Source organism: Rhinolophus ferrumequinum, chromosome 14 (genome assembly GCF_004115265.2).
Source record: "Rhinolophus ferrumequinum isolate MPI-CBG mRhiFer1 chromosome 14, mRhiFer1_v1.p, whole genome shotgun sequence".
In the NCBI taxonomy this organism is placed as follows: Eukaryota; Metazoa; Chordata; class Mammalia; order Chiroptera; family Rhinolophidae; genus Rhinolophus; species Rhinolophus ferrumequinum.
In genome coordinates, this window is record NC_046297.1 from 40,553,186 (window position 1) to 40,580,468 (window position 27,283).

The 27,283-nt window shown below is 34.4% G+C and overlaps 1 protein-coding gene across 1 annotated transcript in view; it reads right to left on the minus strand.

Annotated features, from left to right (window-relative positions):
* STK3 (serine/threonine kinase 3) overlaps positions 1–27,283 on the minus strand; it is a 313,046-nt gene that overhangs the window by 203,011 nt on the left and 82,752 nt on the right. Inside the window, exon 6 of the mRNA XM_033126415.1 lies at positions 27,008–27,175. Within this exon, the coding sequence (XP_032982306.1) occupies positions 27,008–27,175 (168 nt within the window). The remainder of the gene's footprint in view (positions 1–27,007; positions 27,176–27,283) is intronic.

The following is a 27,283-nucleotide window of genomic DNA, read 5'->3' on the forward strand; positions in this document are numbered from 1 at the left end:
GTTTTATTTTGGAGTGATAGAAATATTTTAGAACTAGATAGAGGTGGTAGTTACACAACATTGTGAATGTACTAAAATGTCACTGAACTGCTCACTTTAGAATGGTTTATTTTATGTTACACAAATTTCATTTCAATAATTTTAAATTAAAAAGAATAATCTTTTTTGAAATTTTCAAAAAGTATTTAGAACAATGGTAGGTATATATAAAAGTTCAATAAATGTCATCTATAATAATTATCCATACAACAAAAACTAGTAAGTACACAGGATGCTATGTATTAATCCAAAAATTCAAATAATATACACAGGTGTAGACTTTTATGATTACTTTTGTGTACTCATTTGAACAATTTATTTCTTTTACATTCAGCATGGAATTATGTAATTCATTACTAGGAACTCATTTCCTCCAAAAAGTGTACTCATACAGAAAATACCTATGTAAGATGGCAACTAAAAAGTTACTCTGTATATTTAGTGTTCCCTGTTATCCAAGTTATAAATATAATATTGACATACAGTTCTTATGTGTTTAACTATCTGAATTTTTAAAAAGCTAAATTATTAAGAAAATATACATAAAATGATAGTTAAAGAACTATTTTGTAAATTTAACCCCACAAATCATAATATATTGCTATACCTAGATTTTAAAATAATGTAATATGAAAAGTACTACTAAAAGACTCACACATATCTTTATAAACTCGATGAAAGGTTCAATTTGTGACGAATTCATAAAGTTCTTCATAATGGAAAACAAAATGGGAATCAAGAACTACATCAGCCCAGGGAAGGCAAATAAAGAAAGGATCTAAAAATTACTAGGTTGTATTTATGGATATTAGCAATCACTAGTTCATTTTCCTGTTTTAAGGTTGGAAAAAAAAAGACAGAAGTAGAAAAAAAGTATTCCATATTCCAAACTTGAAGCACTTACCCTATAGTTCAGGGGAAATATCAATAAATGAAGAGGGACAGTCAGCTCCCAAATATCAATTATAGCAGCCAAGAGATCAAGTCTGAAAACTCTTCACCTCAAATAAAAAGCTTTTAGAAGAAACTATGTGGCACTTTCTATAATACTAATGTATCAAAAGGAAAACCCAGAAATATTCCAAATGCAAGAGAATAGTTCATATTTTCCATTTCTTTGCTTCACATATTTTACTATTAGAAAGGCTTTTTGTTTTTTCTCATACTTAACATTTATATTATAAATTTCCATTAAATGTGTTACGAAAGGTTCCTGATGGGAATGAAAACTATTATTTCAAGTACACATTTATAAACAACAACAAATGAAACTGTCAATAATTTTAATACGAAATTAAATTACTGAAATAAACTTTCAAATACTATGCTGACATCAGTGAAAGAATTGTGGCATGATGCATGTAACCTTTACTGGTTCACAAGCACAGAGTTTAGGTCAAGCTTTTAAAAACAGCCAAACAGGGCCGGCCCGGTGGCTCAGGCAGTTGGATCTCCGTGCTCCTAACTCTGAAGGCTGCCGGTTCGATTCCCACGTGGGCCAGTGGGCTCTCAACCACAGGGTTGCCGGTTCGATTCCTCGACTCCCGCAAGGGATCCACAACTAATCCTGAAAGGACAACAACTTGAAGCTGAACCCTTCACAACTAACATTGAAAGGACAACAACTTGACTTGGAAAAAAGGCCTGGAAGTACACACTGTTCCCCAATAAAGTCCTGTTCCCCTTCCCCAATAAAATCTTTGCAGGAAAAAAAACAACAACAAAAAATAGCCAAATGTTTAACAATTAAAGAAAAATACACATTAAGTGCTTTATAAATAAAAACAGTTCAAATGACGATTTGGGGAAATAAAACATTCTATATTCTACATCACACACCAACATTATTAACAGCATTACACTTCATGTGCTATGACAAAGAACTTTACAACTATAAAGATTTTATTCTATTTTTTTTAATTTTATTAAACTTATGGGGGTGACACTGGGGAATAAAATTATATACATTTCAAGTGCACAATTCTATAATACATTATCTGTATATTGCATTGTGTTGACCACCCAAAGTCAAGTCTCGTTCTGTTACCATGTATTTGATCCTGTTTACCTCTTCTACCTTCCCACAACCCCCTTCATCATACTGTTGTCTGTGTCTGTGATTTTTCGTTTGTTGCTTTCTGTTTTATAACCTACATAAGACTGAAATCATATGGTCCTTGTTTTTTCCATCTGAGTTATTTCTCTTTGCATGATATTCTCTAGATCAACCCATGTTGTCACAAATGGCAGTATTGTACCTTTTCTTGTGGCTGAGTAATATCCCAATGTATGTATGTACCACATCTTCTTTATCCAATCATCTATTGAAGGATACTTCAGTTGTTTCCATGTCTTGGCCACCGTGAATTACGGGGATACATATATCTTTACAAATGTTTCTAAATTTTTCAGGTAAATACCCAGAAGAGAGACTGCTGGGTAATATGGTAGCTTTATTCTTAATTTTTTGAGGAATCTCCACACTGTTTCCCATAGTGGCTGTACCAATTTACATTCCCACCAGCAGTGTATGAGGGTTCCTTTTTCACCACAACCTCTCCAACACTTGTTACTTCTTGTCTTGTTGGTAATAGCCATTCTAACAGGTGTGAGATAGTATCTCATTGTGGTTTTGATTTGCATTTCTGTTATACCTAGTGAGGTTGAGAATCTTTTCATATATCCCATTTGTATATCTTCTTGGGAGAAGCCTGTTCAGGTCCTCTGCCCATTATTAATTGGATTGTTTGTTTTTTTGTTGTTGAGTTGCATGAGTTCTTTAATGATTATTATTTTTAAAATATCTTTTTCTCTGAAGATATTTAAGAGAATAAGTCAGATAACTTCCTGGAATTATTTAAATGTGATTCACCCTAAACACCGAAATATAATTTTCTTGTGTCTCAATAATTCCGTAAGTATTTAAATATAAATATTATGCATTCTGTATGTCCTCTAATCTGTAAGTCTACCATCAAAAGAGTAGGGTGAGCTATGGAAAACAGTATGGTGGTTCCTCAAAAAATTAAACATAGAATTAATTATCATATAATCTAGCAATTGTACTTCTAGGTATATATCCAAAAGAGTTAAAAGCAGGAAATCAAACAGATAGTTCAGCACTATTTACAACAGTCAAAAGGTAGAAACAACCCACGAACCATCAACAGACAAATGTACAAACAAAATAAGATATATATATACAATGGAATATTATTTAGCCTTAAAAGGAACGAAATTTGACACATGCTAAAACATAGATGAACCTTGAAGATATTATGCTAAGTGAAAGAAGCCAGACAAAAAAGGACAATATTGTATGATTCCACTTATATGAGTTGCTTAGAATAGTCACATTCATAGAAACAGAAAGTAGAATGGTGGTTACTTGGAGCTGGGAAGAGGGAATAATAGGGAGCTATTGTTTAGTACGTATAGAGTTTCAGTTTTAAATGATGAAAAAGTTCCAAAGGTGAATAGTGGTGATGGCTGCAGAATAATGTAAATGTATTTAATGTCACTTAAAAATAGTTAAAATGGTAAATTTTATGTTATGTATATTTTACAACAATATAAAAAAGGAAAAAAGCTTTAAAGTTGTGGAAATGAATGGTGGTGATGGATGTACAATTTGAATGAATATGCCATCACACTGTACACTTAAAAAATGGTTAAATGGTAAATTTTGTTACATACATTTTCTAACAATTGTTTTTTACAAAGTGTGAAGTCTTTGTAATTAGCGTGAAGCCTTTCAGTAATTAGTTTCACTCTGAATATAGTTGCTAAGGGGTTCTGAACACTTTGTAAGTAACTGAACTATCACTGCAACTAACCAGCACTAGTAAACCAAGCATCGCTTAGAAAAAGTATTACTGCCCTTCACTTTAGTGGTCCTGCTGAAATCCGGCAATCATATGAAATGCTTTATACTGATTCTGCAGCAGTAAGTGATAGGCTCGTACAACAGAGCACTTGATGTTCAAGGTATGAGCATGTTATAAACAGAACATTTTAAGTCCACTTTCCCCATGACTAATAACTGTACTTATATCCTGAATCACCTTCCATTCTATCTTGACTAGGGCCTTGTTTCATTGCTTATCATTCTTGACCCCATTCCTTCCATCTTTATCCCCTCCGTGGATCCTTCATCTTTCTAAAATTAGATTAAGTCCCCTCTTCCTATTAAAACCTTTCCTCAACCACGATACCTTCAAATTTTTCCCCCAACTTTCCTCCTCTTCTTGGCTGTTACCTCAAATAGAGTCTACTGGTGCTGCTTCTACCTCCCTACTTCCCACTCATTCCGTGATTCCTTATGCCCCACCACTTAACTGAATTGCACTCCTAAAAGTCAACCGTGACCTCCAATCTGATTACCTCTTCATACTACCAAATCTAAAGGAAAGAATTAAAACAAACATTTGTAAAAGGTCATCAAGCTCCTTCTTAAAACTTTTCTTTCTTAACTGAAACACCATACTCTCCTAATTCTTCTCTTACTATCTTTCTTTTTCCTCCCTCCCCTAAATATGGGTACTTGCTATTCTGTCCTTCCTCTTTTTTTTCCCCTCTCCTAGGAACTTTACTTCTTGAAACACTGCAAAATATTTTATAAGTGCAGAACACCATCAGCACAAGAAATACTACAAAGTCAGGTGTTGGAGAACAATTCCACTTACCCCAATAATTAATTAGATGGCAATAAAAGGACTGCTTCCCTACTACACATGCATATATCACCGTTCAAAGTTAAGAAAACCACATTTGTATTTTTTGGCAGGTGATATACATTTTAAGTGAAAGAAGCATTTTTTTGGGTGGGGGTCTATTAGAATTTATTTGGCGTGTTTGGGCTGCCTCAGGAGGTCAGGCCAGAAAAGACCATAACCTCCGAAAGAAACATTTAGAATCCTTTGTTTTTAATGATTATACTGCTAGAAAGAAGTATCTAACAATCTGTTCATTATTAATTGCATGTTTTCTGATATGGCCCAGTTATTTAGGTTTGATGTAATCATTCAGCTGGTTAAGACTGCTTACTGATACAAAGTAAAAGATAGGATGTATAAATTGCAACATAAATGCCAGTTATTTCAAAAATAATTTCCTCTAGAAAAAAGTTAAAAAGTTTTTATATAGAAATAACATTTGCAGAACAAAGAAATGGAGAAATGAAACCCATAGAGAATTGATATATTACACCTTAATTTAAAAAGTTTACTTACATTCTTTAAAAGTATAATTTGCAATAACTAACAAATAATAATTTTTTGGTATGAAAAATTAAGACCAACGGCATTTTTATATACTTTAGGATTGTTGACTAGCAATGGCTTCTTTACCCAAGTTGTTCACTTTTGCCTTAAAAAAAGCAACTACTCATTTTAAAGCTTTATCATAAAAGCAGAATGTACATGAAATTATTTCACTTAAGAAATTCTAAAAATATTTTAAGACTCAAAACACTTAAGGATATGGGGAAGTTATCAGTGCTAAACAATAAATGAAAATTAAAAAATAATATAATCTTATGATTCCAATTTTTGAAAAACAATGTGTTCTCGTGGGTATGATATACAGAGGGTGCCAAAAAAATGCGTACACATTTTAAGAAAGGAAAAAACTGTATTAAAATTGTAATACTCAATATATACTGATAACAAAAGATGAATACAAGTCACGTTTGACTTCTGCAATTACAAGAAGTGCTCAAAGTGGTTACCATCAGGGTAAACTGTCCCAACACCACAGCAGAAGCAGCAGGACTTGTTGCTTGCTGTGTGAGGCCTCCCGGACCTTCCCTTGTGCAATCACACACAGCTCCATGCGTCTCAAACTTACCACGAATGTGTGCAGTTGTCAGGCGTGTTGGAGGTTCTGGTGCATACTCACGCCTCCATTATCGTTGTACTTCCACAATGTTCTCGAATTTCAAATACCACCTCAAAATGGTCTTGCGCTCCTCGAATGACAACCATGCTTCCACCATTTTCTTTGACTGTCTTAATGACATCTTTTGAGCAAACATCATACTACACATTGCTACCATAATTCAAATCAACTTCGAAAAGTAATACATAGATAACATCTATTAAAATACGTATATATTATTTTGGCACCCCCGGTATATGCAAAACAAACAGGAATTACATATATAAAATGTTAACTGTAAATCTCTAGGTAACAAGTGCAAGTGATTTTTATTTCCTTCTTTATCCTTTGCTTTATTACTTTACACCTTCCTTCCTTTCTACAGTAAACAATACATTTGTAGTTGGGCTTCCTGTAAAAATAAACTCTATATTCCACTCAATTTTCTGCCTCATTTTGACAGAGATAGAAAAGACCACCTTCCAAAGCTATATAAAATAGCTTTTTATCATTGTCAATGTTCTCATGTATGTGATCCATCAACAAATCCTGTTACTCTAATTTCAAAATATACCAGAAACCAATTACTTCTCCCTATCTTCACTGCTTCTAACATCCTCATCCAAGCCAACATCATTTCTTTTGGTTATACACATCTCCTGAGCTAGTTTATTTGATTTTACCCTTATAACTCCTCACACTATTCTTATGTTGCTTTTCCACTTACAAGTCCTCAGTGACATCTCACCTCCTTCAAAATCAAAGCCTAGGCATTTACTCTAACCTTCAATTCTCTATGATCTGTACTAGGTGTTGCCAGGAACACTCCAACTTCAGGACCACTGAACTTGAGGTCAGTTGCTTCTACCTAGTATATTCCGCACTCAGATATCCTCATTTCTCTCAAGTTTTTATTCACGTGTCATCTTCTCAGTGAGGCCTTCACTGGCAATCCAACATTATATACCATGTTTCCCCCAAAATAAGACCTAACTGGAAAATAAGCCCTAGCATGAGTTTTCAGGATGACGTCCCCTGAACATAAGCCCTAATGTGTCTTTTGGAGCAAAAATTAATATAAGACCCAGTCTTATTTTCGGGGAAACATGGTATCAACCACTCCACCCCACCTTGAGATTTCCTATCTCACTTCTCTATTTTTCTACTGTAGGACTTATTACTATCTAACATACTAGATTTGTATTTATTTTTCTTCTTTATTCTCTCTCCCTTATTAGATAAGCTCAATAAAAATAAATTTTCCTTTTTTTTAAACTACTACATCCTCGGTACCTAGAACAGTCCCTAACACACAATAGGTGCTCAGTAAATATCTGCTGAATGACTGAATAAATGCATTCTTGTGTAAATCCAAAGCTTCCCAGTCACAGTAAAAGTTGGCTCACTGAATGTCATCAGATGACAGCAACTCATTTACTCATATTCTGAAAACCAGTATCTAAAATGACTTTATAGAGGGCTAAAACAGCTGTAGTAAACAATAATGTAGACCTATTTTTTTCAAGCCTAAAAGGGAGCATCTAAGATCTTCCCTTTAAATTTTAGGGGAAAAACTATGATTTGGTATGTCAAAGGGACTCTAGGGAATCGATCACATTGCCATTTTTGTTGATACTAAAAAATAAGCAATATTGTCTAAAACCATACTGTTACTCTTCTAAGTTTTCCACTAGAATATTCAATTCCAGTCTATGAGACTGGACATAAAACTTTCCTTATGTATAAACAAAAAACAAGCTGAATATCGTTACTACTATGCACCTGAGTATCTGCTATCTACAAGATCTTGGGATATTTTATAAACATCAATCAATGCTGTGCACAGAATGCTAAAGGGGACTACGCAATTAGATACTGTGAAAAAATGAAGGCAATCAGAAGAAATACAGTCCATGGTGGCAGTGACACAAGCTAAGCAGGAGGTATGGATAATCTGGGTAAGTGCCATGGAAAAATAAATATCATGATTGGACTTGAGGCAAATGGAAACAGTTCAAATTGGCTTCATACAGTACTCTGTGGAACATATGATGTCCATATGTCCATTACCAACAAACTAAAACATGGAAAATAACAAAAGCCAATGCTGTGATGGCTATAAGAACACACCCAATGCCAGTCTCTACCACACCACAGCAGCATAACTTAGTACAGCTGCCAGGTAAGTTGGCTAAGAAGTCAGAAGCAATAAAAAAGAAAAGGGGAAAGGCCTAACTTATAAACTGTTCTCTTTCCCTACAGGAAAAAAGCTGGGATCCACACTAGAAAGTACAATGTGGACACAATAAAGGCCGAAAAGTAAAGTGCTTTTTTTTTTTTTTTGATAGATAGATAGATTCCAAAAGTATAAAGTACTTTAGAATTAAAGAAGTCAGCATGTTATCTAAAACTACAAATGATTTAAGATCCAAAGAACTAAATTCTAATAGAATGGAATAACATCCAAGTTTTAAAAACTGCAAACGTGACCTTTCGAGTTTGAAATACATAATAGGAGAACTAAAACAAACTGACCATCTTTTGGGAAGACTGGGAATATATTACATTTAAGTCAGTGCTAACAAGCCTACCACAATTTCTTTCCATATTCTCTAACTCCCAAAGTGAATCATCTTCACAGTATAATCATAGTTGACATAAAAGAAGTAGTGCTTAGGCAAATGTCATAAAGGACCAATTTACACAGAAAAGCCAAAACTATAATGAAGAAAATAAAAGTAAAAAAATTTTAAAAACCGATACTATCATCTTAGAGCCTTTGTGGTGGTCCTGACCTTTTCAACCAATCAAAACCAGATATTCCCAGCCAGGTGAACTGCATAAAAATAACCTCAGCTCTAATTCAGAAATATATTGGTTGTCACTCACTGAAACTACATAGTAATAAAACCCAGCAGTTAAAAATACATAACTATTTTATAGTAAATATCAATGTCATTCCTGTTTCAACCTGACGTCCCATTCTACCCCCAAACTTGAAACCAAGTACAATTTCTTGAGTAGCTGGAGTGTGGTTAAGGAAAGGAAGCTATGCTTGTTTGTATGGAATCTGCCATTTCCTCCCTGCCAAAACACTTGTTTAAAAAGTCATGTAATATTTCTATTAAATTGTAAATGCAGCCGACAAGGAAATGGCCTACTGGCAGTGTATTACCTTTGTGGCAGTGCCAGCAGGCCTACAGCAAAATAGTGCACATGATAATTTCAACATGCATTCCCAAGTAACAAAATTGTGCTTTACATAAATACCACAGAACCTGAGCAAGATCCAGAAAAAGCAATGAAAATTTGCCCAAGCTTTCATGCTTGCCTATATCAATTGTATGTCATAACTAAAGCAAAATAGAAAAGCATCTACATATGTCCAAGAAGCTTGTGAAGTTAGATCATATAACCCTGGGAAAACTATTGCAACTTAAATCTGTGTATTTCTTGTTAACCACTGTAACAACTCACTAATAAAAATTAAGAAAAACTGTGGGTATCAAATGAACCAAAATGTACTAACTACATTCAACTCCTTAAAGACCATAATGCAACTTATTAACAAGAACATATGTTCAGTGTAAGCCACAATTGTTATGTTAAATTACTTCTTCCTTTGATATCATTCATTTGATTACAGAATTTAAGAGATTCACAAACCTTCCAATTAAAATGGTGACCTTCAGTTTATAAGTCACTTACTGAGATGCTTATAAAGTCACCTCTGATCATTTATCCCTTACTTCTCATTACATAGCACAACTACATGTAATTATGCTATTTAAATGATCCCAGATGTAATAAAGATGATTCTATTTATGTAAAAGTTTATTGAAAACTAAGTTAACATAATCAAATCATTAATCTATAATTAATATAGTTCTCTAAGACAGTTGAAGAGTTCTACTCTGCAGGAATTCAACTAAAACACAAATTTTTTATGTCAGGTATGTCTTATCTTCATTTTTTAAAATGTCCATCCATAATTTCAAAAGTCAAATTTGCTGTAGACAGCATTCCTCCAAAAACATTATTATTTTTAAATGTTATACATTTGAAATTAGAGTCAACACCTGCCCTCAGATACATCCCAACCTCACAAAACATGGACAGACACCTAGATATTTGTCTTCTAAAATAAATGCCAGCTCAGGTTTTTAGTCTAAACAGTTTCTATGACTGGTTTAAAAACAAACAAAACTTACTAAGATCAATATAATAAGTCTATACAATTGCTTTTAAAACATAAGTCTTTAACAAGGCTTAACAATTATATCCCCATTAGCAAATAAAACCTACTGTCCACAGGCCAACACTATGGTGCTCACACTACTCTTTCTGATCTCCTTCAACAAGGGACCAAAAAAAAAAAAATTATATATATATATATATATATATATATATATATATATGAATTATATCAATTTAAAACTTAAATTTAAAATAAATAAACTGCACTTAGTAAAAATTTGAAAGTCAAGCTATAAGTGATGATAGGCCTTTCAAGTTGTATTTGATTAGCATTTACTTACTTTCATTTTTTAGTTTATTTCACTGACCCTTATTCTATGTTATAAGTACAAAATTTATTATTGTAAGAAAGAAGAATGTGAGCTTGCCAGATTTCAATATTAACACCACAGAAATATCTTTGAGATAGGAAAGGGAATCGAGCACATACTGAACAAAAATATTTATTGGATATTCTTATGTGTAAGTCACTCTGCTAGATGAATTAGATCTAGCAGGGGAAATACAACAACTACATAATAACTATGATAAAACAAAGTAAGTTAAAAGTGAAGTCATAGAAAAGGTAACATGAGAATTCAGGGGAAAAAAAATAATTTTTTGTTAATTAGTGGAATGAGAAACTTTGGACAGTAACTAGACCAACCTAAAACTATCCTTTCCAGAAGTAAAAAATTATTAGGGGGGAGGGAAGAATGGGGGAATAATAGATGCCATATACATATATATTTACTGCTTTCATATTAAAACACGGAACAGTGATATGCTATGAAAAAGTAAGTAGTAAATAAAACCATATCTTAAAAATACAATATTAATAAGAAACTCTCTTGAGGGTCATTGATTATTGAGAGCCATAGTTCTCAATTTGTGTGTGTGTGTGTGTGTATGTGTGTGTGTCTTTTTATTAAACTTATTAGGGTGACATTGGTTAATAAAATTATATAGGTTTCAAGTGTACATTTCTAAAATACATCATCTATATATATTGCATTGTGCGGTCACTACCCAGTCAAATGTCCTTCCATTAGCATATATTTAACACCCTATACTCTTTTCTAACCCCTCCCAGCCCTTTCCCTCTGGTAATCATCATACTGTTGTCTGTGTCTATGAGCTTTTGCTTGTTTGTTTGTCTTATTCATTTGTTGCTTTCAGTTTTATATCACACATGACCAAAATCATACGGTTCTCAACTTTTTTCCATCTGACTTATTTCACTTAGCATGATATTCTCAAGATCCATCCATGTTGTTGCAAAAAAAGATGACAGTATTTCATCGTTTCTTATGTCCGAGTAAAATTCCATTGTGTATCTGTATCACATCTTCTTTACCCAATCATCTATGTCCACCTATCGAAGGACAACACTTTAGTTGTTTCCATGTCCTGGCCACCATGAATAATGCTGCAAAGAACATAGGGGTACATATATCTTTATGAATAAATGTGTTCAAATTTTTCAGGTAGACAACCAGAAGAGGGATTGCTGGGTTGTATGGTAATTCTACTCTTGATTTTTTGAAGAACCTCTATATTATTTTCCATTGTGACTGTACCAATTTACATTCCTACCAGTCGTATATATGAGGGTTCCTCTTTCCCCACAGCCTCTCCATCACTTTTTACTTGTCTTATTGATAACAACCATTTTAACAGGTGTGAGGTGGTATATTATTGTGGTTTTGAGCATCTTTTCATATATCTGTTGGCCGCTGGTATGTTTTCTTGGGAGAAGTGTGTGTTCAGGTCCTCTGCCCATTTTTTAATTGGACTGTTTGATTCTTCTTGTTGCTGTTGTTGTTGTTGAGTTGTATGAGTTCTTTATATAGTTTGGAAATTAGCCCTATTGGAGGTGTTGTTTGCAAATATCATCTCCCATTCAGTTTCTTTGTTTTGTTGTGCAGAAGGTTTTTAGTTTGATATAATCCCATTCATTTATTTTTGTTTTTAATTCCCTTGCCTTTGAGGTCAAATTCATAAAATCCTCTCTAAGACTAAGGTCTGTAAGTTTAGTATCTACGTTTTCTTCTATGCAATTTATTGTTTCAGGTCTTACACTTAGGTCTTTGATCCATTTTGAGTTAATTTTGGTATATGGTGACACACAGCAGTCTAGTTTCATTCTTTTCATGTGGCTTTCCAATTTTCCCAGCACCATTTATTGAGGAGACTTTCTTTTCTTCATTACATGCTTTTGGCTCCTTTGTCAAAAATTATTTCCCCATACATAAGTGGGTTTATTTCTGGGTTCTCAGTTCTGTCCCATTGGTCTGTGTGTCTGTTTTTCTGCCAATGCCATGCTCTTTTTGATTACTGTTGCTTTATAGCATAATTTGAAGTCAGGGAGGGTGACACCTTGAGTCTTGTTCTTTTTTTCTCAGGATTGTTTTGGCTATTCAGGGTCTTTTGTGGTACCATACAAATCTGATGCTTTTTGTTTTATTTCTTTAAAAAATGTCATTGGTATTTTGATGAGAATTACATTAAATCTGTATGTTGCTTTCAGTAATATGGACATTTTAACTATGTTGATTCTTCCAGTCCACGAATATGGAATATCTTTCAATTGCTTTGTCTTCTTTACTTCTTGTAATAATGTCTTATACTTTTCAATGTATAGGTCCCTCACATCCTTTATTAAGTTTATTCCTAGGTATTTTAATTATTTTTGTTGCAACTGCAAAAGGAATTGATTTTTTTTCATTTCTTTTTCTGAAATTTCATTGTTAGTAGATAGGAATGCAATGGATTTTTTGTACATTGATCTTTGTATCCTGCAATTTTATTGTATTTGGTTATTGTTCTACTAGTTTTTTGGTGGAGTCTTTAGGGTTTCCTATATAATCATGTCATCTGCAAAAAGTGACAACTTCTTCATTCCCAATTTGGATGCCTTTTACTTCTCTTGCTGACTGCTCTAGCTAGGACTTCCAATTCTATGTTGAATAACAGTGGTGAGAGTGGGTATCCTTGCCTTGTCCTGATCTTAGAGGAAAAGCTTTCAGTTTTCCATCACTGAGTATGACATTAGCCGAGGGTCTGTGGTATATGGCCTTTATGTTGAGGTAGTTCCCTTCTCTACCCATTTTATTAAGTATTTTAATCATAAATGGATGTTGTATCTTGTCAAATGCTTTTTCTGGTTAGAGAGATATGAAGATGCTATCTGCTGTCTTTGAAGATGGAGGAAGGGCCATGCACCGAAGATGTAGTTGCACTTTAGAAGCTGGTAAAAGCAAGGGAAGGGAATGGATTCTCCTCTCCAAAAAAAACATAGCCCTGACAACCCCTTGATTCAGCCCACTGAAACTCATTTCAGGCTTCTGATCTTCAGAACTACAAGAGAATATACTGATTTTGTTTTAAACCACGAAATTTGTGGTAAATTGTTATAGTAGCAATAATAAGCTAATACAATTAATACAACTAATAGAGTAATACAACTAATACAATAATGACCTAATTCAACTACTAATAAACAGATACAATTAACGTTAAATAACACAAAAGGAAAATATACCTACAAATATTTTTCTACCATTGCCTAGAGAGAAAACAATTCCTAAAGAAATATTTGTATTAACTTTGCCTTAACAGGCTGGTGGGAACACAGTAGTGTTAGGAGAAGCTCTGTGTTTAAATCTGTCCCCCTAGGGTCCCTGCTGACTAGAGAAGACACGATATCTGAGATGCTCTAGGGTGAACAGTGGTGACTGTAAGGTGATAACGCCAGAGGACGTATGTTAGACATCACGTACTGGTGTGCAACACTGGAATAAAAGCAAAGAACTGCCAATTCTTATGCTAATCTGAGCTGTTGTTTTAACTTCTGACATTCTAATTTTGTATCTGTAGTAAGATTTTTGGCAGAAGAACAGCTCGCTGGGAGCAGATAGGTAAGCCTGGAGTTGAAGGGGGAGGTCCAGAAAGAGATATAAAAGAGAGAGTTGCCAGTATATAAATGGTATTTAAAACCACGAGAATAGATGAAATCACTAAAGGCAAGGACATTAAAAAAAAAAAAAGAGGTCCAAGGACTTATCCTAGGAGTACTCCAGGAGTAGGGAGACAAGGAGAAACTAGCAAAGGTGAATGAGTATGTCATAGTAAGATAGAAGGAAACCAGACAGCATAACGTCCTAGAAGCCAAGTGAAAGAAGAAAATTAAAGAGAGGTCATGAGCAACTGAATGACCAAACAGATAAAGCAAGAAGGGAACTGACCACTGGATTCAGCAATATGAAGTCGCTCGTGACCTCTGGTAGTGCAGGTGGGCAAACAAGTCTGATTAAGGACAGTTCAAGAGAGATCAGGAGGATAGGAACTGGAAACGATACCTACAGATTTTCTAAAAAACAGTTTTGTTGAAGAAGGGAACAGAGGAATGGGGCAGTAGCTGGAAGGAATGTGGGATCAAGAAAGATTTTTTGTTTCATTTTATTTTGCTTTGTTTCTCAGATGAGAGAAATAACAGCATATTTGTATACTGACAGGAGTGATCCAAAAAAAATGGGGAAACTGACAATGGAAACATTACCATTGCACTGCCTTTGGGTACCAAGGGGAGATGAGGTCTAGTGTCCAAATGCAGGGATTGGCTTTATCCTAAAGAAAAGCAGGACAGTTCATCCATAATAACAGGAAGGGAGACCTGAGTATGTGGGTACAACTATAGGTAGGGGCAGCACATGTGGTGGTGGGAATATGTGGGTGTTCTCTTCTCAGAGCTTACATTTTTTTCAGAAACAGGACTCAAAGTTATCAGCTGAGAGGGAAGAGGTGGAGGATTGAAGAGAGAGGACATGTAAAAAGCCATCTAGGAGGATGGATGAATGATGTAAAACTGCTGGGCAGAACTAAAAACTCCTGAGGTCAGCAGTCATGAATATAAAGTAAAACTAGTTTATCATGGCTGCATGTTTTTCTCCAGCCACTGCAGCTGTTCAAATGCACGCTGCAGCCACAGAATTGGTGGGGAAATTGTACCTAACCAGTGTTAAGGTTTTGTCAAGCAATCACTCCTAGAAGGTGGGAGGAGGGTAAGGGAGTTGAACATGTATTCAAGAGGAAGTGGTTCTAATGATTGATCATGGTATTGACATGTCTTTCACATTTGTTCTCTCTTTTTCATTCACACAGGCCTTGCTCTCTCTCTGTCAGGGGCTCATGAATGCTAATCTGAACTGCGAGAGCTGGTCACTACTATGCTAAGCTAATTCTCCTCACCAATCACAGCATGCATGGGGTCCACATTTAGTTTTGTTTTTCCCATCCTCCTCCTAACTCCTTGCCATTAAGAACAAGACATTTCTTATACAGTGCCTCTATCAGAATACTCTTACTAATTTGACTAAATGGATATATCAATAAAGAATATCTGATTGCATCTTTCTTAAACTCCATTCATTCAATGGCATTAAAATATCTGTAAAAAAAACCCAAAACAAAAACGTTTTTTCTGCAGTATATCACATTGATCGATTTGCATATGTTGAACCATCCTTGAACCCTTGGAATGAACCCCTTTTGACTGTGATGTAAAATCTTTTTAATGTACTGTTGCATTCAATTTGCTACTATTATGTTTAGGATTTTTGCATCTACGTTCATCAGAGATATTGGTCTGTAGTTTTTATGTGTTATCATTGCCAGGTTTTGGTATCAGGTAATGTTGGCCTCATAAGATGAGTTAGGAAGTATTGCTTCTCCAATTTTTTGGAAGAGTTTGAGAAAATGGGTATTAAATCATATTTGAATGGTAGAATTCACTAGTGACACCATCTGGTCCAGGACTTTTCCTGTTTGGGAGGTTTTGGACGATTGTTTCAATTTCCTTATTGTTGATTGGTCTATTTAGATTTTCCAATTCTTCACAATTCAGTCTAGGAAGGTTATTTCTAAGAACTTATCCATTTCTTCTAGGTTACTGAATTTGGTGGCGTATAGTCTTTCACAGTATTCTTGTATGGTCCTTTGTATTTCTGTGGTATCCATCGTTAAGTTCTCTTCTTTTTTTTTAATTGGGGAAGGCAAACAGGATTTTGTTTAGATTTCATTTAATTCTGCTCTAATTTTTATTATTTCCTTCCTTCTGCTAACATTGGGCTTCATTTGCTCTTCTTTTTCTAGTTCTTTAAAGATGTAATGTTAGGTTGTTTATGGGATTTTTCTTGTTTCCTGGGATAGGCCTGTAATGATATAGCCTTCCTATTACCAATTTTGTTGCATTCCAAAAGTTTTGCTATGCCATATTATCGTTCTCATTTGTCTCTATGTATCTTTTGTTCTCTCTTTTTATTTCTTCTTTGACCCCGTCATTCTTTAGTAACATGTTGTATTTAATCTCCACAAGTTTGTGGTTTTTCCCATTTTCTTTTTGTAGTTGATCTCCAATTTCAAAATATTGTGGTCAGAGAATATACTTGGTGTGTAATCTTCTTACATTTGTTGAGGCGAGTTTTGTGTCTATACTTGAGAGTGTTCCATTGCACTAGAGAAGAATGCATAATCTGGTGTTCAGGGATGAAAGGCACTGTAAATGTCAATTATGTCCATTTGATCTAACGTGTCATTTAAGGCCGATATTTACTTATTGATTTTCTGTTTGGATGATCTATCCATAGCTGTCAATGGGGTATTTAGGTCCCCTACTATAATTGTGCTTTTGTCAGTTTCTCTCTTTAGTTTGGTTAGTAGTAGTTTTATATATTTTGGTGCTTCCTGATTGGGTACATATACAGAGGGTGCCAAAAAATATATATACATTTTAAGAAAGGAAAACAGTATTAAGATTGTAATACTCAATATGTACCAATAACAAAAGATGAATACAAGTCACGTTTGACTTCTGCAATTACAAGAGGTGCTCAAAGTGCTTACCATAAGCATACAGACACTTCTGATTATGGCAAACCACTGCTTGAGCAACATTGACCAAAGTGTCCACTTGTACACATTGTTTTGGCACCCCTGGTATGTTGATAAATATTACGTTTTCTTGATGTATTGTCCCCTTTATCATTATAAAATGTCCATCTTTGTCTGTTGTTACCATTTTTTATCTTGAAATCTACTTGGTCAGATATAAGTACAAATAAACCTGCTTTACTCTGGATGCCATTTGCACAGTTCTCAATCTTTGTGGGTCAAGAAACCCTTGTTTCAAGTTCTTATTTTCATTTGATGAAAATTATGAACTCTGTCACCAGAAAAATGACAATCACCACTAATTAAATGCAATTTCAGGGGATCCACTGACTGAATTCTCTGTCCCAGAAAAAGCTCATTCTACTCTCTTGTGAATCAAGGTTTCCATCACTGGACTAGTATATAGTGAAAATGAAGTAGAAACGATCTATATATGACAGTTTGACCTGAGGTTAGAAAAGAGAGAATCCACATATGTCTCTGTCCTCATGGCCTCATGATTTCTATATTGTTTTCAATAGAGGCTGCAGAAGTCATTATGAGCAGCCATAAGCAAGGGATTAAAAGCATTCAGCAACCTCCCCTGGCTCACAATAAACTCCTTTGAGTATTATGCAAAGTCCCAATATCTCCAACTCTACTAAGATACCCTAAAACAACATCAGGTGGTATTAAAGCAATCGTCTAATTCTTTCCATAGCCAAAATCTTCTTAAGTAAAGATGGTAAATATTATTAAATAGGCACCATCTGCAAGAACTTAAACTAATTTATTATCTCAATGTGAGACTTGAAAAGTAACTTAATGCTACCTAATATTTCTATAGTATTTAGCATTTTATATGTATTGTTCATTTATATTATCTTATCAGAGCTTCACAACAACTCTGTGAAGTAGACATATGAGAGTGCTTTACAACTCATTCATAGGTAACATAATCGCTTCAGGATTCAAAGTCTCAAACACCGGGTCACACCACTACTATGTGGCAGAAATGGAAGCATTATGGCAGTAGAAGAATTCAGATTTCCAAAGCCTGGTTCAGTTTTTTTTTTCTCTACAAATGCAGGTTACAAACTAATACTGGTCATGAAATCAATTTAACAGATTTGAACCTCCTTTTTTTAATGCAAGGATGAAACAGAATAGGAGGAGAGAAGACAGACATGACAGTGATAGAACAGAAATCAGAGTGGATAACAAAGAGTAAAGATAAGTACTGTTTTATGTATATTTTGTTTTAGTTGTGTGTATACACGAACAATAGGTCACAATGTGAAATATATTTCATACTATGGATCACAGTCAAAAAAGTCTGAAATGAAATGCCATCTTTAAATCATTAATAAATCAATTTAAATTGTCTTCATAAAACACAGAGAGAAATACTGCCTTTGTCAGTATCCCACATTAAAATCTTAAAAAGATGAATTCTAGTATAATTCTTTCTCAATAATTCTCACTCTAAGCAATAGTTAATAGAAATATGTCTCCAAAAATACAATTCAAACTCATGCAATTTGTATATCAGTAGGAAAATGATCATTCCTTCTTCAACAGTTACTAAGCTAATCACGTTTACAGAGCACTTGGCAACACCAATAGCAAGGTTTAAATATAAATTAACAGTGGGAATTTGTCTTCCCCTGTGAAACCCTCTGGGGTGATCCCAGCAGGCTTAACCAAGAGAAATTGAAATCTGTTTATTCTGCTCTCCTTGCTTATTCATCTCTTCAAAATAATAACTCCAACTGGACAGAGATATGTTGAAACTGTAATAAACTTTAATCCCCAAGTTAGGGGCTGGAATGCCTGGTACTCCCACATGTATCAGGACCACAGGGGAGAAAAACTGTAACTTTAAAATAGAGTGAAAAACCTTATGTCTTGGAAGTAGTACTGAAATTCTCCAATGATCCAATTTATCCCATTCCTCTGGATACTTGACTATTTCCGATATGAAAAGTATGGTTAACAGAATCAAGGTATCACATAAAATAAATCAGGCAGAAAAATGTAGTGAACAGATAGGAAAGAAAAAAGGCAATACGAAAATAAAGAAAGGCACAGAGAAAGAAAAGCAAAGAGGGAAGGGGAGCACGTAAGCATTCATGTACACGTGCTGTCAGAGAATAGGGAACAAAGGAAATAAAGGTGGGAATGAGAAGAAAAAAAAAAGATGAGGATAAATTCAAGGGAGAAAAACAAGTGATGTATGTAATGACAAACTAATAAAATTCTTATCTATAGCCATATGATCCTATATAATTTGTAATATACAAACATATAATTGAACAAAAGTCATTACAGTGTATTGCCTTTTATTCTAAACAACTGAATATGTATCTATCTACCCTACATGCACACACACATGCATGTACACACACACACACACACACTCACATACACACCCAGAAAAGAAAAGCTAAATAATTCTAACATTAGAATACCAGTTATCACTGGACTAGAAGTTCCAAGAGAACAGGAAATGCGTCTGTTCTGCCTACCACTATATCCTCAAAGTCCAAATGGTACATGATAAATGTGCACTAAATATTTATAGAAAGAAATAAGGAAAAGGGAGCATAAGTAAAAGAATACAGGAAGAAAATTCTAGGGTACTTGTCTTCAAAAATCAAATATCCACAGTGAGATGACACTTAGTTTCTCTGACGACAAAATAACCAATGTAGGACAGTAGATATATACTCTCCACCTAATGCAAAGGTTGACTTCCCTGCTTCCACATTAGAATATGCATTTCTTCCATTTTTACATTAATACTAAATCAAAAATATTTTAACATTAATGATTAAATTTTGTATTTATAACATGGGTACATCCCACCATAAAAATATCCACAATTATGTGGCACATAAGTTTCAAGAGTGTTATTCTCATTACTAAAGAAGTCATTAAAATTATTTTTAAAAAATGATATCCAAAGAATGTAACATGCTGATTTACAACTATTAAGTAGTTACACAACTTCAGAACACATCTATTGCATAAAGCAAAGTAATATATATAATTAACTATAAATAAGCAATCCTCTACTTGTACACTTGCAAGTTATTAGCATATAAACAGGAGTAAAACCATTTGACTCAATGGCCTCCCAAAGGATTGATTACAAAGGAAGAATTATAAGGGGATTCAGACTATTAGATTGGTGTGTAAAAAGTGATAGGGTATCGCTGGAAGGACAATAAACAGAGGCAGTAAAAAGTCAAAGGACTAGGAGACTTAAACCAGCAAAGAGGAAAGGCAGATCAATACTAGAGGAAAGTCAAGAAAAATGAGACCAGAAACTCAACAACAAAAAACAAACAACCCAATTTAAAAACGGGCAAAGGACTTGAATGGACATTTCTCCAAAGAAGATACACAAATGGACAATAAGCCACATTAAAAGAAGTTCAACATCATTAGTTATTAGGAAAATGCAAATCAAAACCACAATGAGATACCACTTCACACCCATTATGATAGCTAGTATCAAAAACACAGAAAATAAGTGTTGGCAAGAGCGTGGAGAAATGAGAACCCTTGCACATAGCTGGTATGAGTGTAAAATGGTATAGCCACTGTGAAAAACAGTCTGGAGGTTCCTAAAAAATTAAATATAAAATTACCATATGAACCAGCAATCCAAGTTCTGAAGCAAGTTCTGAAGCAATCCAATCAATGGGTATATGCCCATAAGAATTGAAAGCAGAATCTCAAGGAGATTATTGTATACCCATGTTCACAACAGCCAAAAGGTGGAAGAGACCCAAGTGTACATGGATGGATGAATGGATAAAAATGTGGTATATACATGCAATGGAATATTATTCAGCCTTAAAAATAAATGAAATTCTGATATATGCTACAACATCAATGAATCTCAAAAACATGCTAAGTGAAAGAAGTCAGACAAAAAAGGACAAATATTGTATGATTGATTCCACTTACATGAGGTGCTTAGAATAGTCAAATTCATAAAGACAGAAAGTAAAATACGGCTATGAGGTGCTGAGGGGAGGAGATAAATGGAGAATTATTGTTTAATGGGTGCAGAGTTTCAGTTTGGATGATAAAAATTTCTGGAAATGCTTGGTGTGATGGTTGTGCAACAATATAAATGTAATGAATGCTTTTGATTAGTATATTTAAAAATGGTTAAAATGGTAAATTTTATGTTACATATATTTTACCACAATAAAAAGTCACAACAGAAAGACAAGGAAATATGTCCTGAAATGAATCATTATTAATCTTAAAGTATATATAATTTGAAAGAATAGATTATAGGCGGTGCAGTGAGTTGAATGTTGGTGCCGTCAAAAAGATATGTCCACATATTAATCTCCGGAACATCTGAATGCGATCTCATTTGGAAAAAAAGGATCTCTGCAGATGTAATTAAGATAAGGATCTTGAAAGGAAGAGATCATCCTGGATTATCCAAATGGGCCCTAATGTGAAGTTTTAGGCAGAGACTGGAGTGATGCAGCTACAGTCCAAGAATGTCACGTATTGCCAGCAGCCACCAAAAGCTGAATGAGGCAAATTGGATTCTCCTTTAAAGTCTCTGCAGAGAGTGCAGCCCTGTCAATACCTTGATTTTAGACTTTTGGCCTCCAGGATTGTGAGAAAATAAATTTCTGTTGTGTTAAGCCACCAAATTTATGGTAATTATTATAACAGCCCTAGGAAACTATCCTGAAGGGTAAGAAGACAAATTAAAAACTAAAAACGTGAACCTCATAATCATGGAACATGTCATTCAAGCCAAAATTTAACTGCACAGCCAGAGAAAAGGGGGAGACCTGGGCTTTGCCACTAAGCCATAGCTCCTGGCCATACCATGTCCATGAGTGTGAGTGCTGACAGCAAAGTGCTGACACCCCCTATCCTGGGTGGGGCAGGATGTAGTTTGCCTGTATGCTCCTGGCCCAGTGTCTTGGGAATCTGGCACAGCACTCCCACAGAGGCACCAAGACGTCACAGCACAGAAACAGGCTGCACCTCTGCTATCTGAGGCTTTGAGAGGTCTTCATCCAGGACTTTCCCACCAGTAGATTTTAAGTCTGTGAATTAACACCCCCATATTCCTTTATCCATTCCCAGATGAAATGAAGATACTTGTCCTATACCCCCCATGTTGAATGCGTGTAAGGAATCTTCCAGAAGCAGTGCCATGCACACACACTAAGATGGCCTAGGTATCTACTGAGCCATATACAGTAGGGAATGGGAGATGGAAGATGTCTAAGTGTGCTGTGTGTGGTATTACTCACTCCCACAGCTACCCAAGCCCACTCTCCCAAAATGTCTCAACCAAATTCTATTATTAATTGGGTAAGAAGTTCATGGATTTTTTTTCTTTAACTAAAAAATGGTTAACTCAGTTTTCACTCCTCAGAGGTAGACGGAACTACCTTTTTTGTATGTCTTTTTTTTCTAATCATGTTGGATTGGGAGTGTTCTAAGTATATTGCGAGTTATACCATGTGATTGGCAATGGAAGAAAGCTACTGTGGTTTATTTTTCAGTATGCAGCAATAAAGCGTAATTTTTTTTTCTAATGTCTGTTTTTACCTTGCATGTAATGGAGCATTTATTTCACCAATTAAAATGCTATGTTTCTCAAAAAAAAAACAACGGAAGCTAGTTGGAAAAATTAGCAAGGTTCAGGAAAAGGTTCTTCAGAAAATAAAGATAACATCATTTTCAAAAATATCACTCATCAAAAATAACTTTTCCGCACTGAAAATATCTACAGGGTTTCTTTCTTCCTAAGAAAGTGGTGTGAGCACACACACACACATACACACCTATTTTAGTCTAAAATAACACAAAATTTACTCTTAAACAGAAATCGTCACACTGTATAAGTTGAATTTCCAGAAAATTGCTATTTAAATGCCTCCAACTGTCTCTGTAAGTCACATTTGACAGAAATCTTCCCAAAACATACTGTATACTTGTACATCTTATTTTGAAAAGGTAATAAGCATTCAATATTACATTTGTGTAAAAGTTTTTAGTTTGAGTTTTATTTTCTTCAGTCTATGTCAAGATCTCAGCAGTCCCTTTATCTGCTGTCCTTAGTCTGACTCAAACAGTTCTCTCCTTCCCGTCACTATGCTGACTAACCAGTAACCAAACACATAAGCTTATAAAATAAAACAAAACAAAACAAAACCAAAACTGTGTTAAGAATCAATAGAGTCTTAGTGACGTCTAAAGGAATACAGTGCTTGGGTTTGGTGGAGGAATACAGTGATAGATATTTAGGAAAACGAAACTATTCACTCATTTCCTGATTTTTTTTTTTTGTACTTATGTTTCCTAAAGAGCTGAGAAGACTGATCTTCACAGAAGTATGTGGTTAACTGAATTCAAATCAAATTTTTTTAATCTTTTATTTATTTAACTGACCAAAATTAATTCGGCTGCTTCATATTTTTTAAAATAAATTGGGTTTTGATAAAATTTGTTTCACTTAACTTTTTGAGCAGATTTACTTCCATTTGCCATTACTCATTAATTTTAATCTAACAGCTGGATATAAATTTATAAGCACATTTTCATCCCTTCTTTTACAAAGCTTTACATGTGTTAATGTGTACTTCATCATTGTCCTTTACTACACAGGTAATTATTACTATCTACCACAATAAAGATTTGGTTTGCATACACTACAACTTTCTCTTAACAAATAAGAGAGAACTGTATGAAACTAACAAATTTAATGCATCCCTTATCATCAAATCCAGCGTTTTTAATAGCTCCTTTTATTAGGAAATTCCTCCTTGAATATCTCTAAATACCTCTTATTCTCTCAGGAATGATTAAAGAAAGTACCAATTTTTGACAAAATGATAAACTAAAGCATGTAAAACAAATGACCTCAGCCTTAACACCTTCAAAAAACTCATTCTCAATTGACTGCCAAGTTCCAATTTAATATAATTACTATCATTTTCTAATTTAGTACCACCTTTAAGTTCTTCACATCCCTCAGGCTATGACACTCAAAATACATGTCTTTCAAAAAGCTTAATCAGGAAAAACCACAATATTAATTTGTGACTATTTAGGCAGGAGCAATTCCATTCTAAAGTATCCAAGCTTGACGAATCTCTTCTTGCCCCTAATTCTTGCTGGCCTAAGCAAGCATGCGTCTCAAGCAGGCCTGGAATCCCGGCATACTAAAAGTGTGGTATGTCTGAGAAAGTGACTGAGAAACCAACTCCCAGTTCATTCAGTCTAGGAGTCAGCATCACTGTTCTAGAGTTGTTCCTATTTATATGCATCTAGAGGGCACGCACAGTGGAAAGAGATATATGCTTGTGAGAATACCCAACGGGAATTTCAGGCAGACCAGGTAGAATCTTACTCCAATCAGGCAATATCAACAATAGCTGGACACTGGGGAAGGGAAGGCTAGGGAAGGTGGACCCCCACATGCTTAGTGTCCTGTTCTAGATAGATTTCTATTTGCAGTAAATTGTATAATATCCTTTACTTATATTAAAATAACTAGCTTTCTTTGCCTCCATCTGTTGTAGTTATCTTTCCATCGATCACATATTCATTCCATTGTGACAACTTTGTAGACTGTTAGTTAGCGCATAAGTCTATATTGCTACCAAAAAAATAGGTAGGGAACAAAACACAAAAATTAAATCTGTCTATATGTCCAACTCCTTTGGAACAAACTTACAAGGTTCATATTTTAAATTAATAATTATAATGACAACATTAGATGGTTTGTAGATTTCTTATTTTTGCTAGCCACTGTTCCATTTGCATACAGTTGAGATACACAGTTGACTCCTGAACAACACAGGATTGAACCATGTGGGTTCACTTACATACAGATTTTTTTTCAATAAATAAAATATATTTTCTCTTCCTTATGATTTTCTTAACATTTTCTTTTATCTAGCTCACTTTATTGTAAGAATACAGTATATAATATATATAACATGAAATCTGAGCTTTCAAGTGAAGATTCAAATTTGGGGAAACATGATCTTGATAGTTTCCCAATACTTGAAGTTGGTACTTTAATTTGTAAGGTAGTTCACAAACATGAGAAAAATTACATAATAACAATTTAAATAGCAACTTAAAATAATGCTGTGTTTGCAAATGTATAAAGCAACACTTGATAAACTACCCAAAGAACTGTAGAGTCAAGAATTGCATATACACAAATTGTGAGGGAAAAGAGAAATCTACTTAGGTCATAGCTATTAAGGAAGGCTCTACCTAGAAATAAAAACTGAGCTGGGACTTGAAAAATGGGTAGAATTAGATTGGTAAAAAAAGCAAGCAAAGCATCCTATAGATTGGTAGAAAAAAGTGAGCAAGTCATCCTAGAAAGTCAAATTATAAATAGATAGAATTTTAAAGAGAAATACTATATTTATATTTAAGTATATTTTTACTACTTCACATGTGTTAATTCAAACTGTCAAGTGATATTTTAAGATCCTGGAATGTAGGGGCCACATACTACAATTCTTTGCTATCTTCAAGAGAGACTATTTGATGGAAAAATAAGATTTACACAAGGAGGAAGCAGACAGTAATAATCCAAGTCCTGGGTTAAACCTCAGTTCTGGCCCTCAGCTAGATTGCTTGGATAATTTAGTTTACCTCATTAAGTCAAACTCTAATACACCTAGTTTGAGGATCACCCTAAAAACATTCTAACTAAAAGTAACAAAGATAACTAGGAATCAGAGAAGACATGAAAATCTGTGTTGCTGATTTTATGCTGAACTTGTTACTTTTCATTTTTCAAACAAACAATTCATGTTATTTTTATTTCTCACTTTAGCAAAAGGAATTTATATGTACATGGAAGATGATAACACATGCTACACAACTGTATTACTCAAAGAATTCTCTTTAAACTGGCAAACAGATTTAATATTCTCAGTATAGTACACTGTTACCTATATTATTGAAATTCAATCCACAACAGCATTGTAACATCAAAAATAATCCCAATTTATGCTTCAGGTATTCTAAAGTACTGCAGTATTTTTCCTCCCATCTACTTATTTAGCACATTTCTCCAGTCACCCTGACACCCCTCCCACCCCGACCCTCCCCTCCTCTTCTCTTCTTCCCTCTCTTCTCCATTCATTCCTATATCCTTTCTCCTTGTGGTGACTATAGCCACTAGAGGGCAATAAGTTTACAAAGATAAATATACTTATCTATAATGAATTGAGATTTTCATACTAATAAACCTAAAACCTATATCCCCACAAACCCTAAAGTATAGGCAATTAGACTTCAATATGAAAAGTATATACTTCAAATTCAAAACTTATGCTGGAAAAGGAACTCATACAAGCATATAATAACGTTCAGAAAAGGAATTCCATTTTCTCACTAAGCACTAACTAAAGAAGTAAGGTTAATTTGCTTACAAGTACATAGAATATTAGAAATCAAGATTTCTTAATTAGCCTCAGACAAGAGAGAAAAAGGGAAGAAACAAAAGCACAAAAAGGTAGAATTTGCAGGGTGGGCAGAAAAGAAAGCATTGTTTCCTTCAACAATTCCACTGTCACACTCAGAAAACGATGACATGAAGAATATAGTGGGCTTACCAACCCTTTCTTCTATTAAAAGCAAGGGAATGTTTGGCGGGGGAGGAAAACAGTGACTGCGGAGAGAAATACAGCCTTCACTTCTTTTCTCACAATTAAGGATGGGAGTTAGAAAAAAGTGAACAGTCACTAATATTTGTCAAATAATTTTACTAGTTTTTGCATAGAACCCAAATTCGAACAAACTTATTTAGTTTGCTTTATATTTACTTACACTGACATTACAAAATGGCAACACTTATATCATCGACATTTTTAGCAAGCTATCATTTTCTTACCCTCATCGGATGTATATCAGCATACGGAGGTTTTCCTTCAGCCATCTCTATAGAGGTAATGCCAAGGGACCAGATGTCAGCCACACAGTTGTAGCCTATTTCTTGAATTACCTCAGGAGCCATCCAAAATGGAGTTCCTATCACAGTATTGCGTTTTGCCATCGTATCCTACAAAAACATTACACTGACATAAACACTACTATAAAAACACTCAGAAATCTGTTTGCCAGCATAGTCTTTAAAATATATATATGTATGTATGTATTTATGAAACTG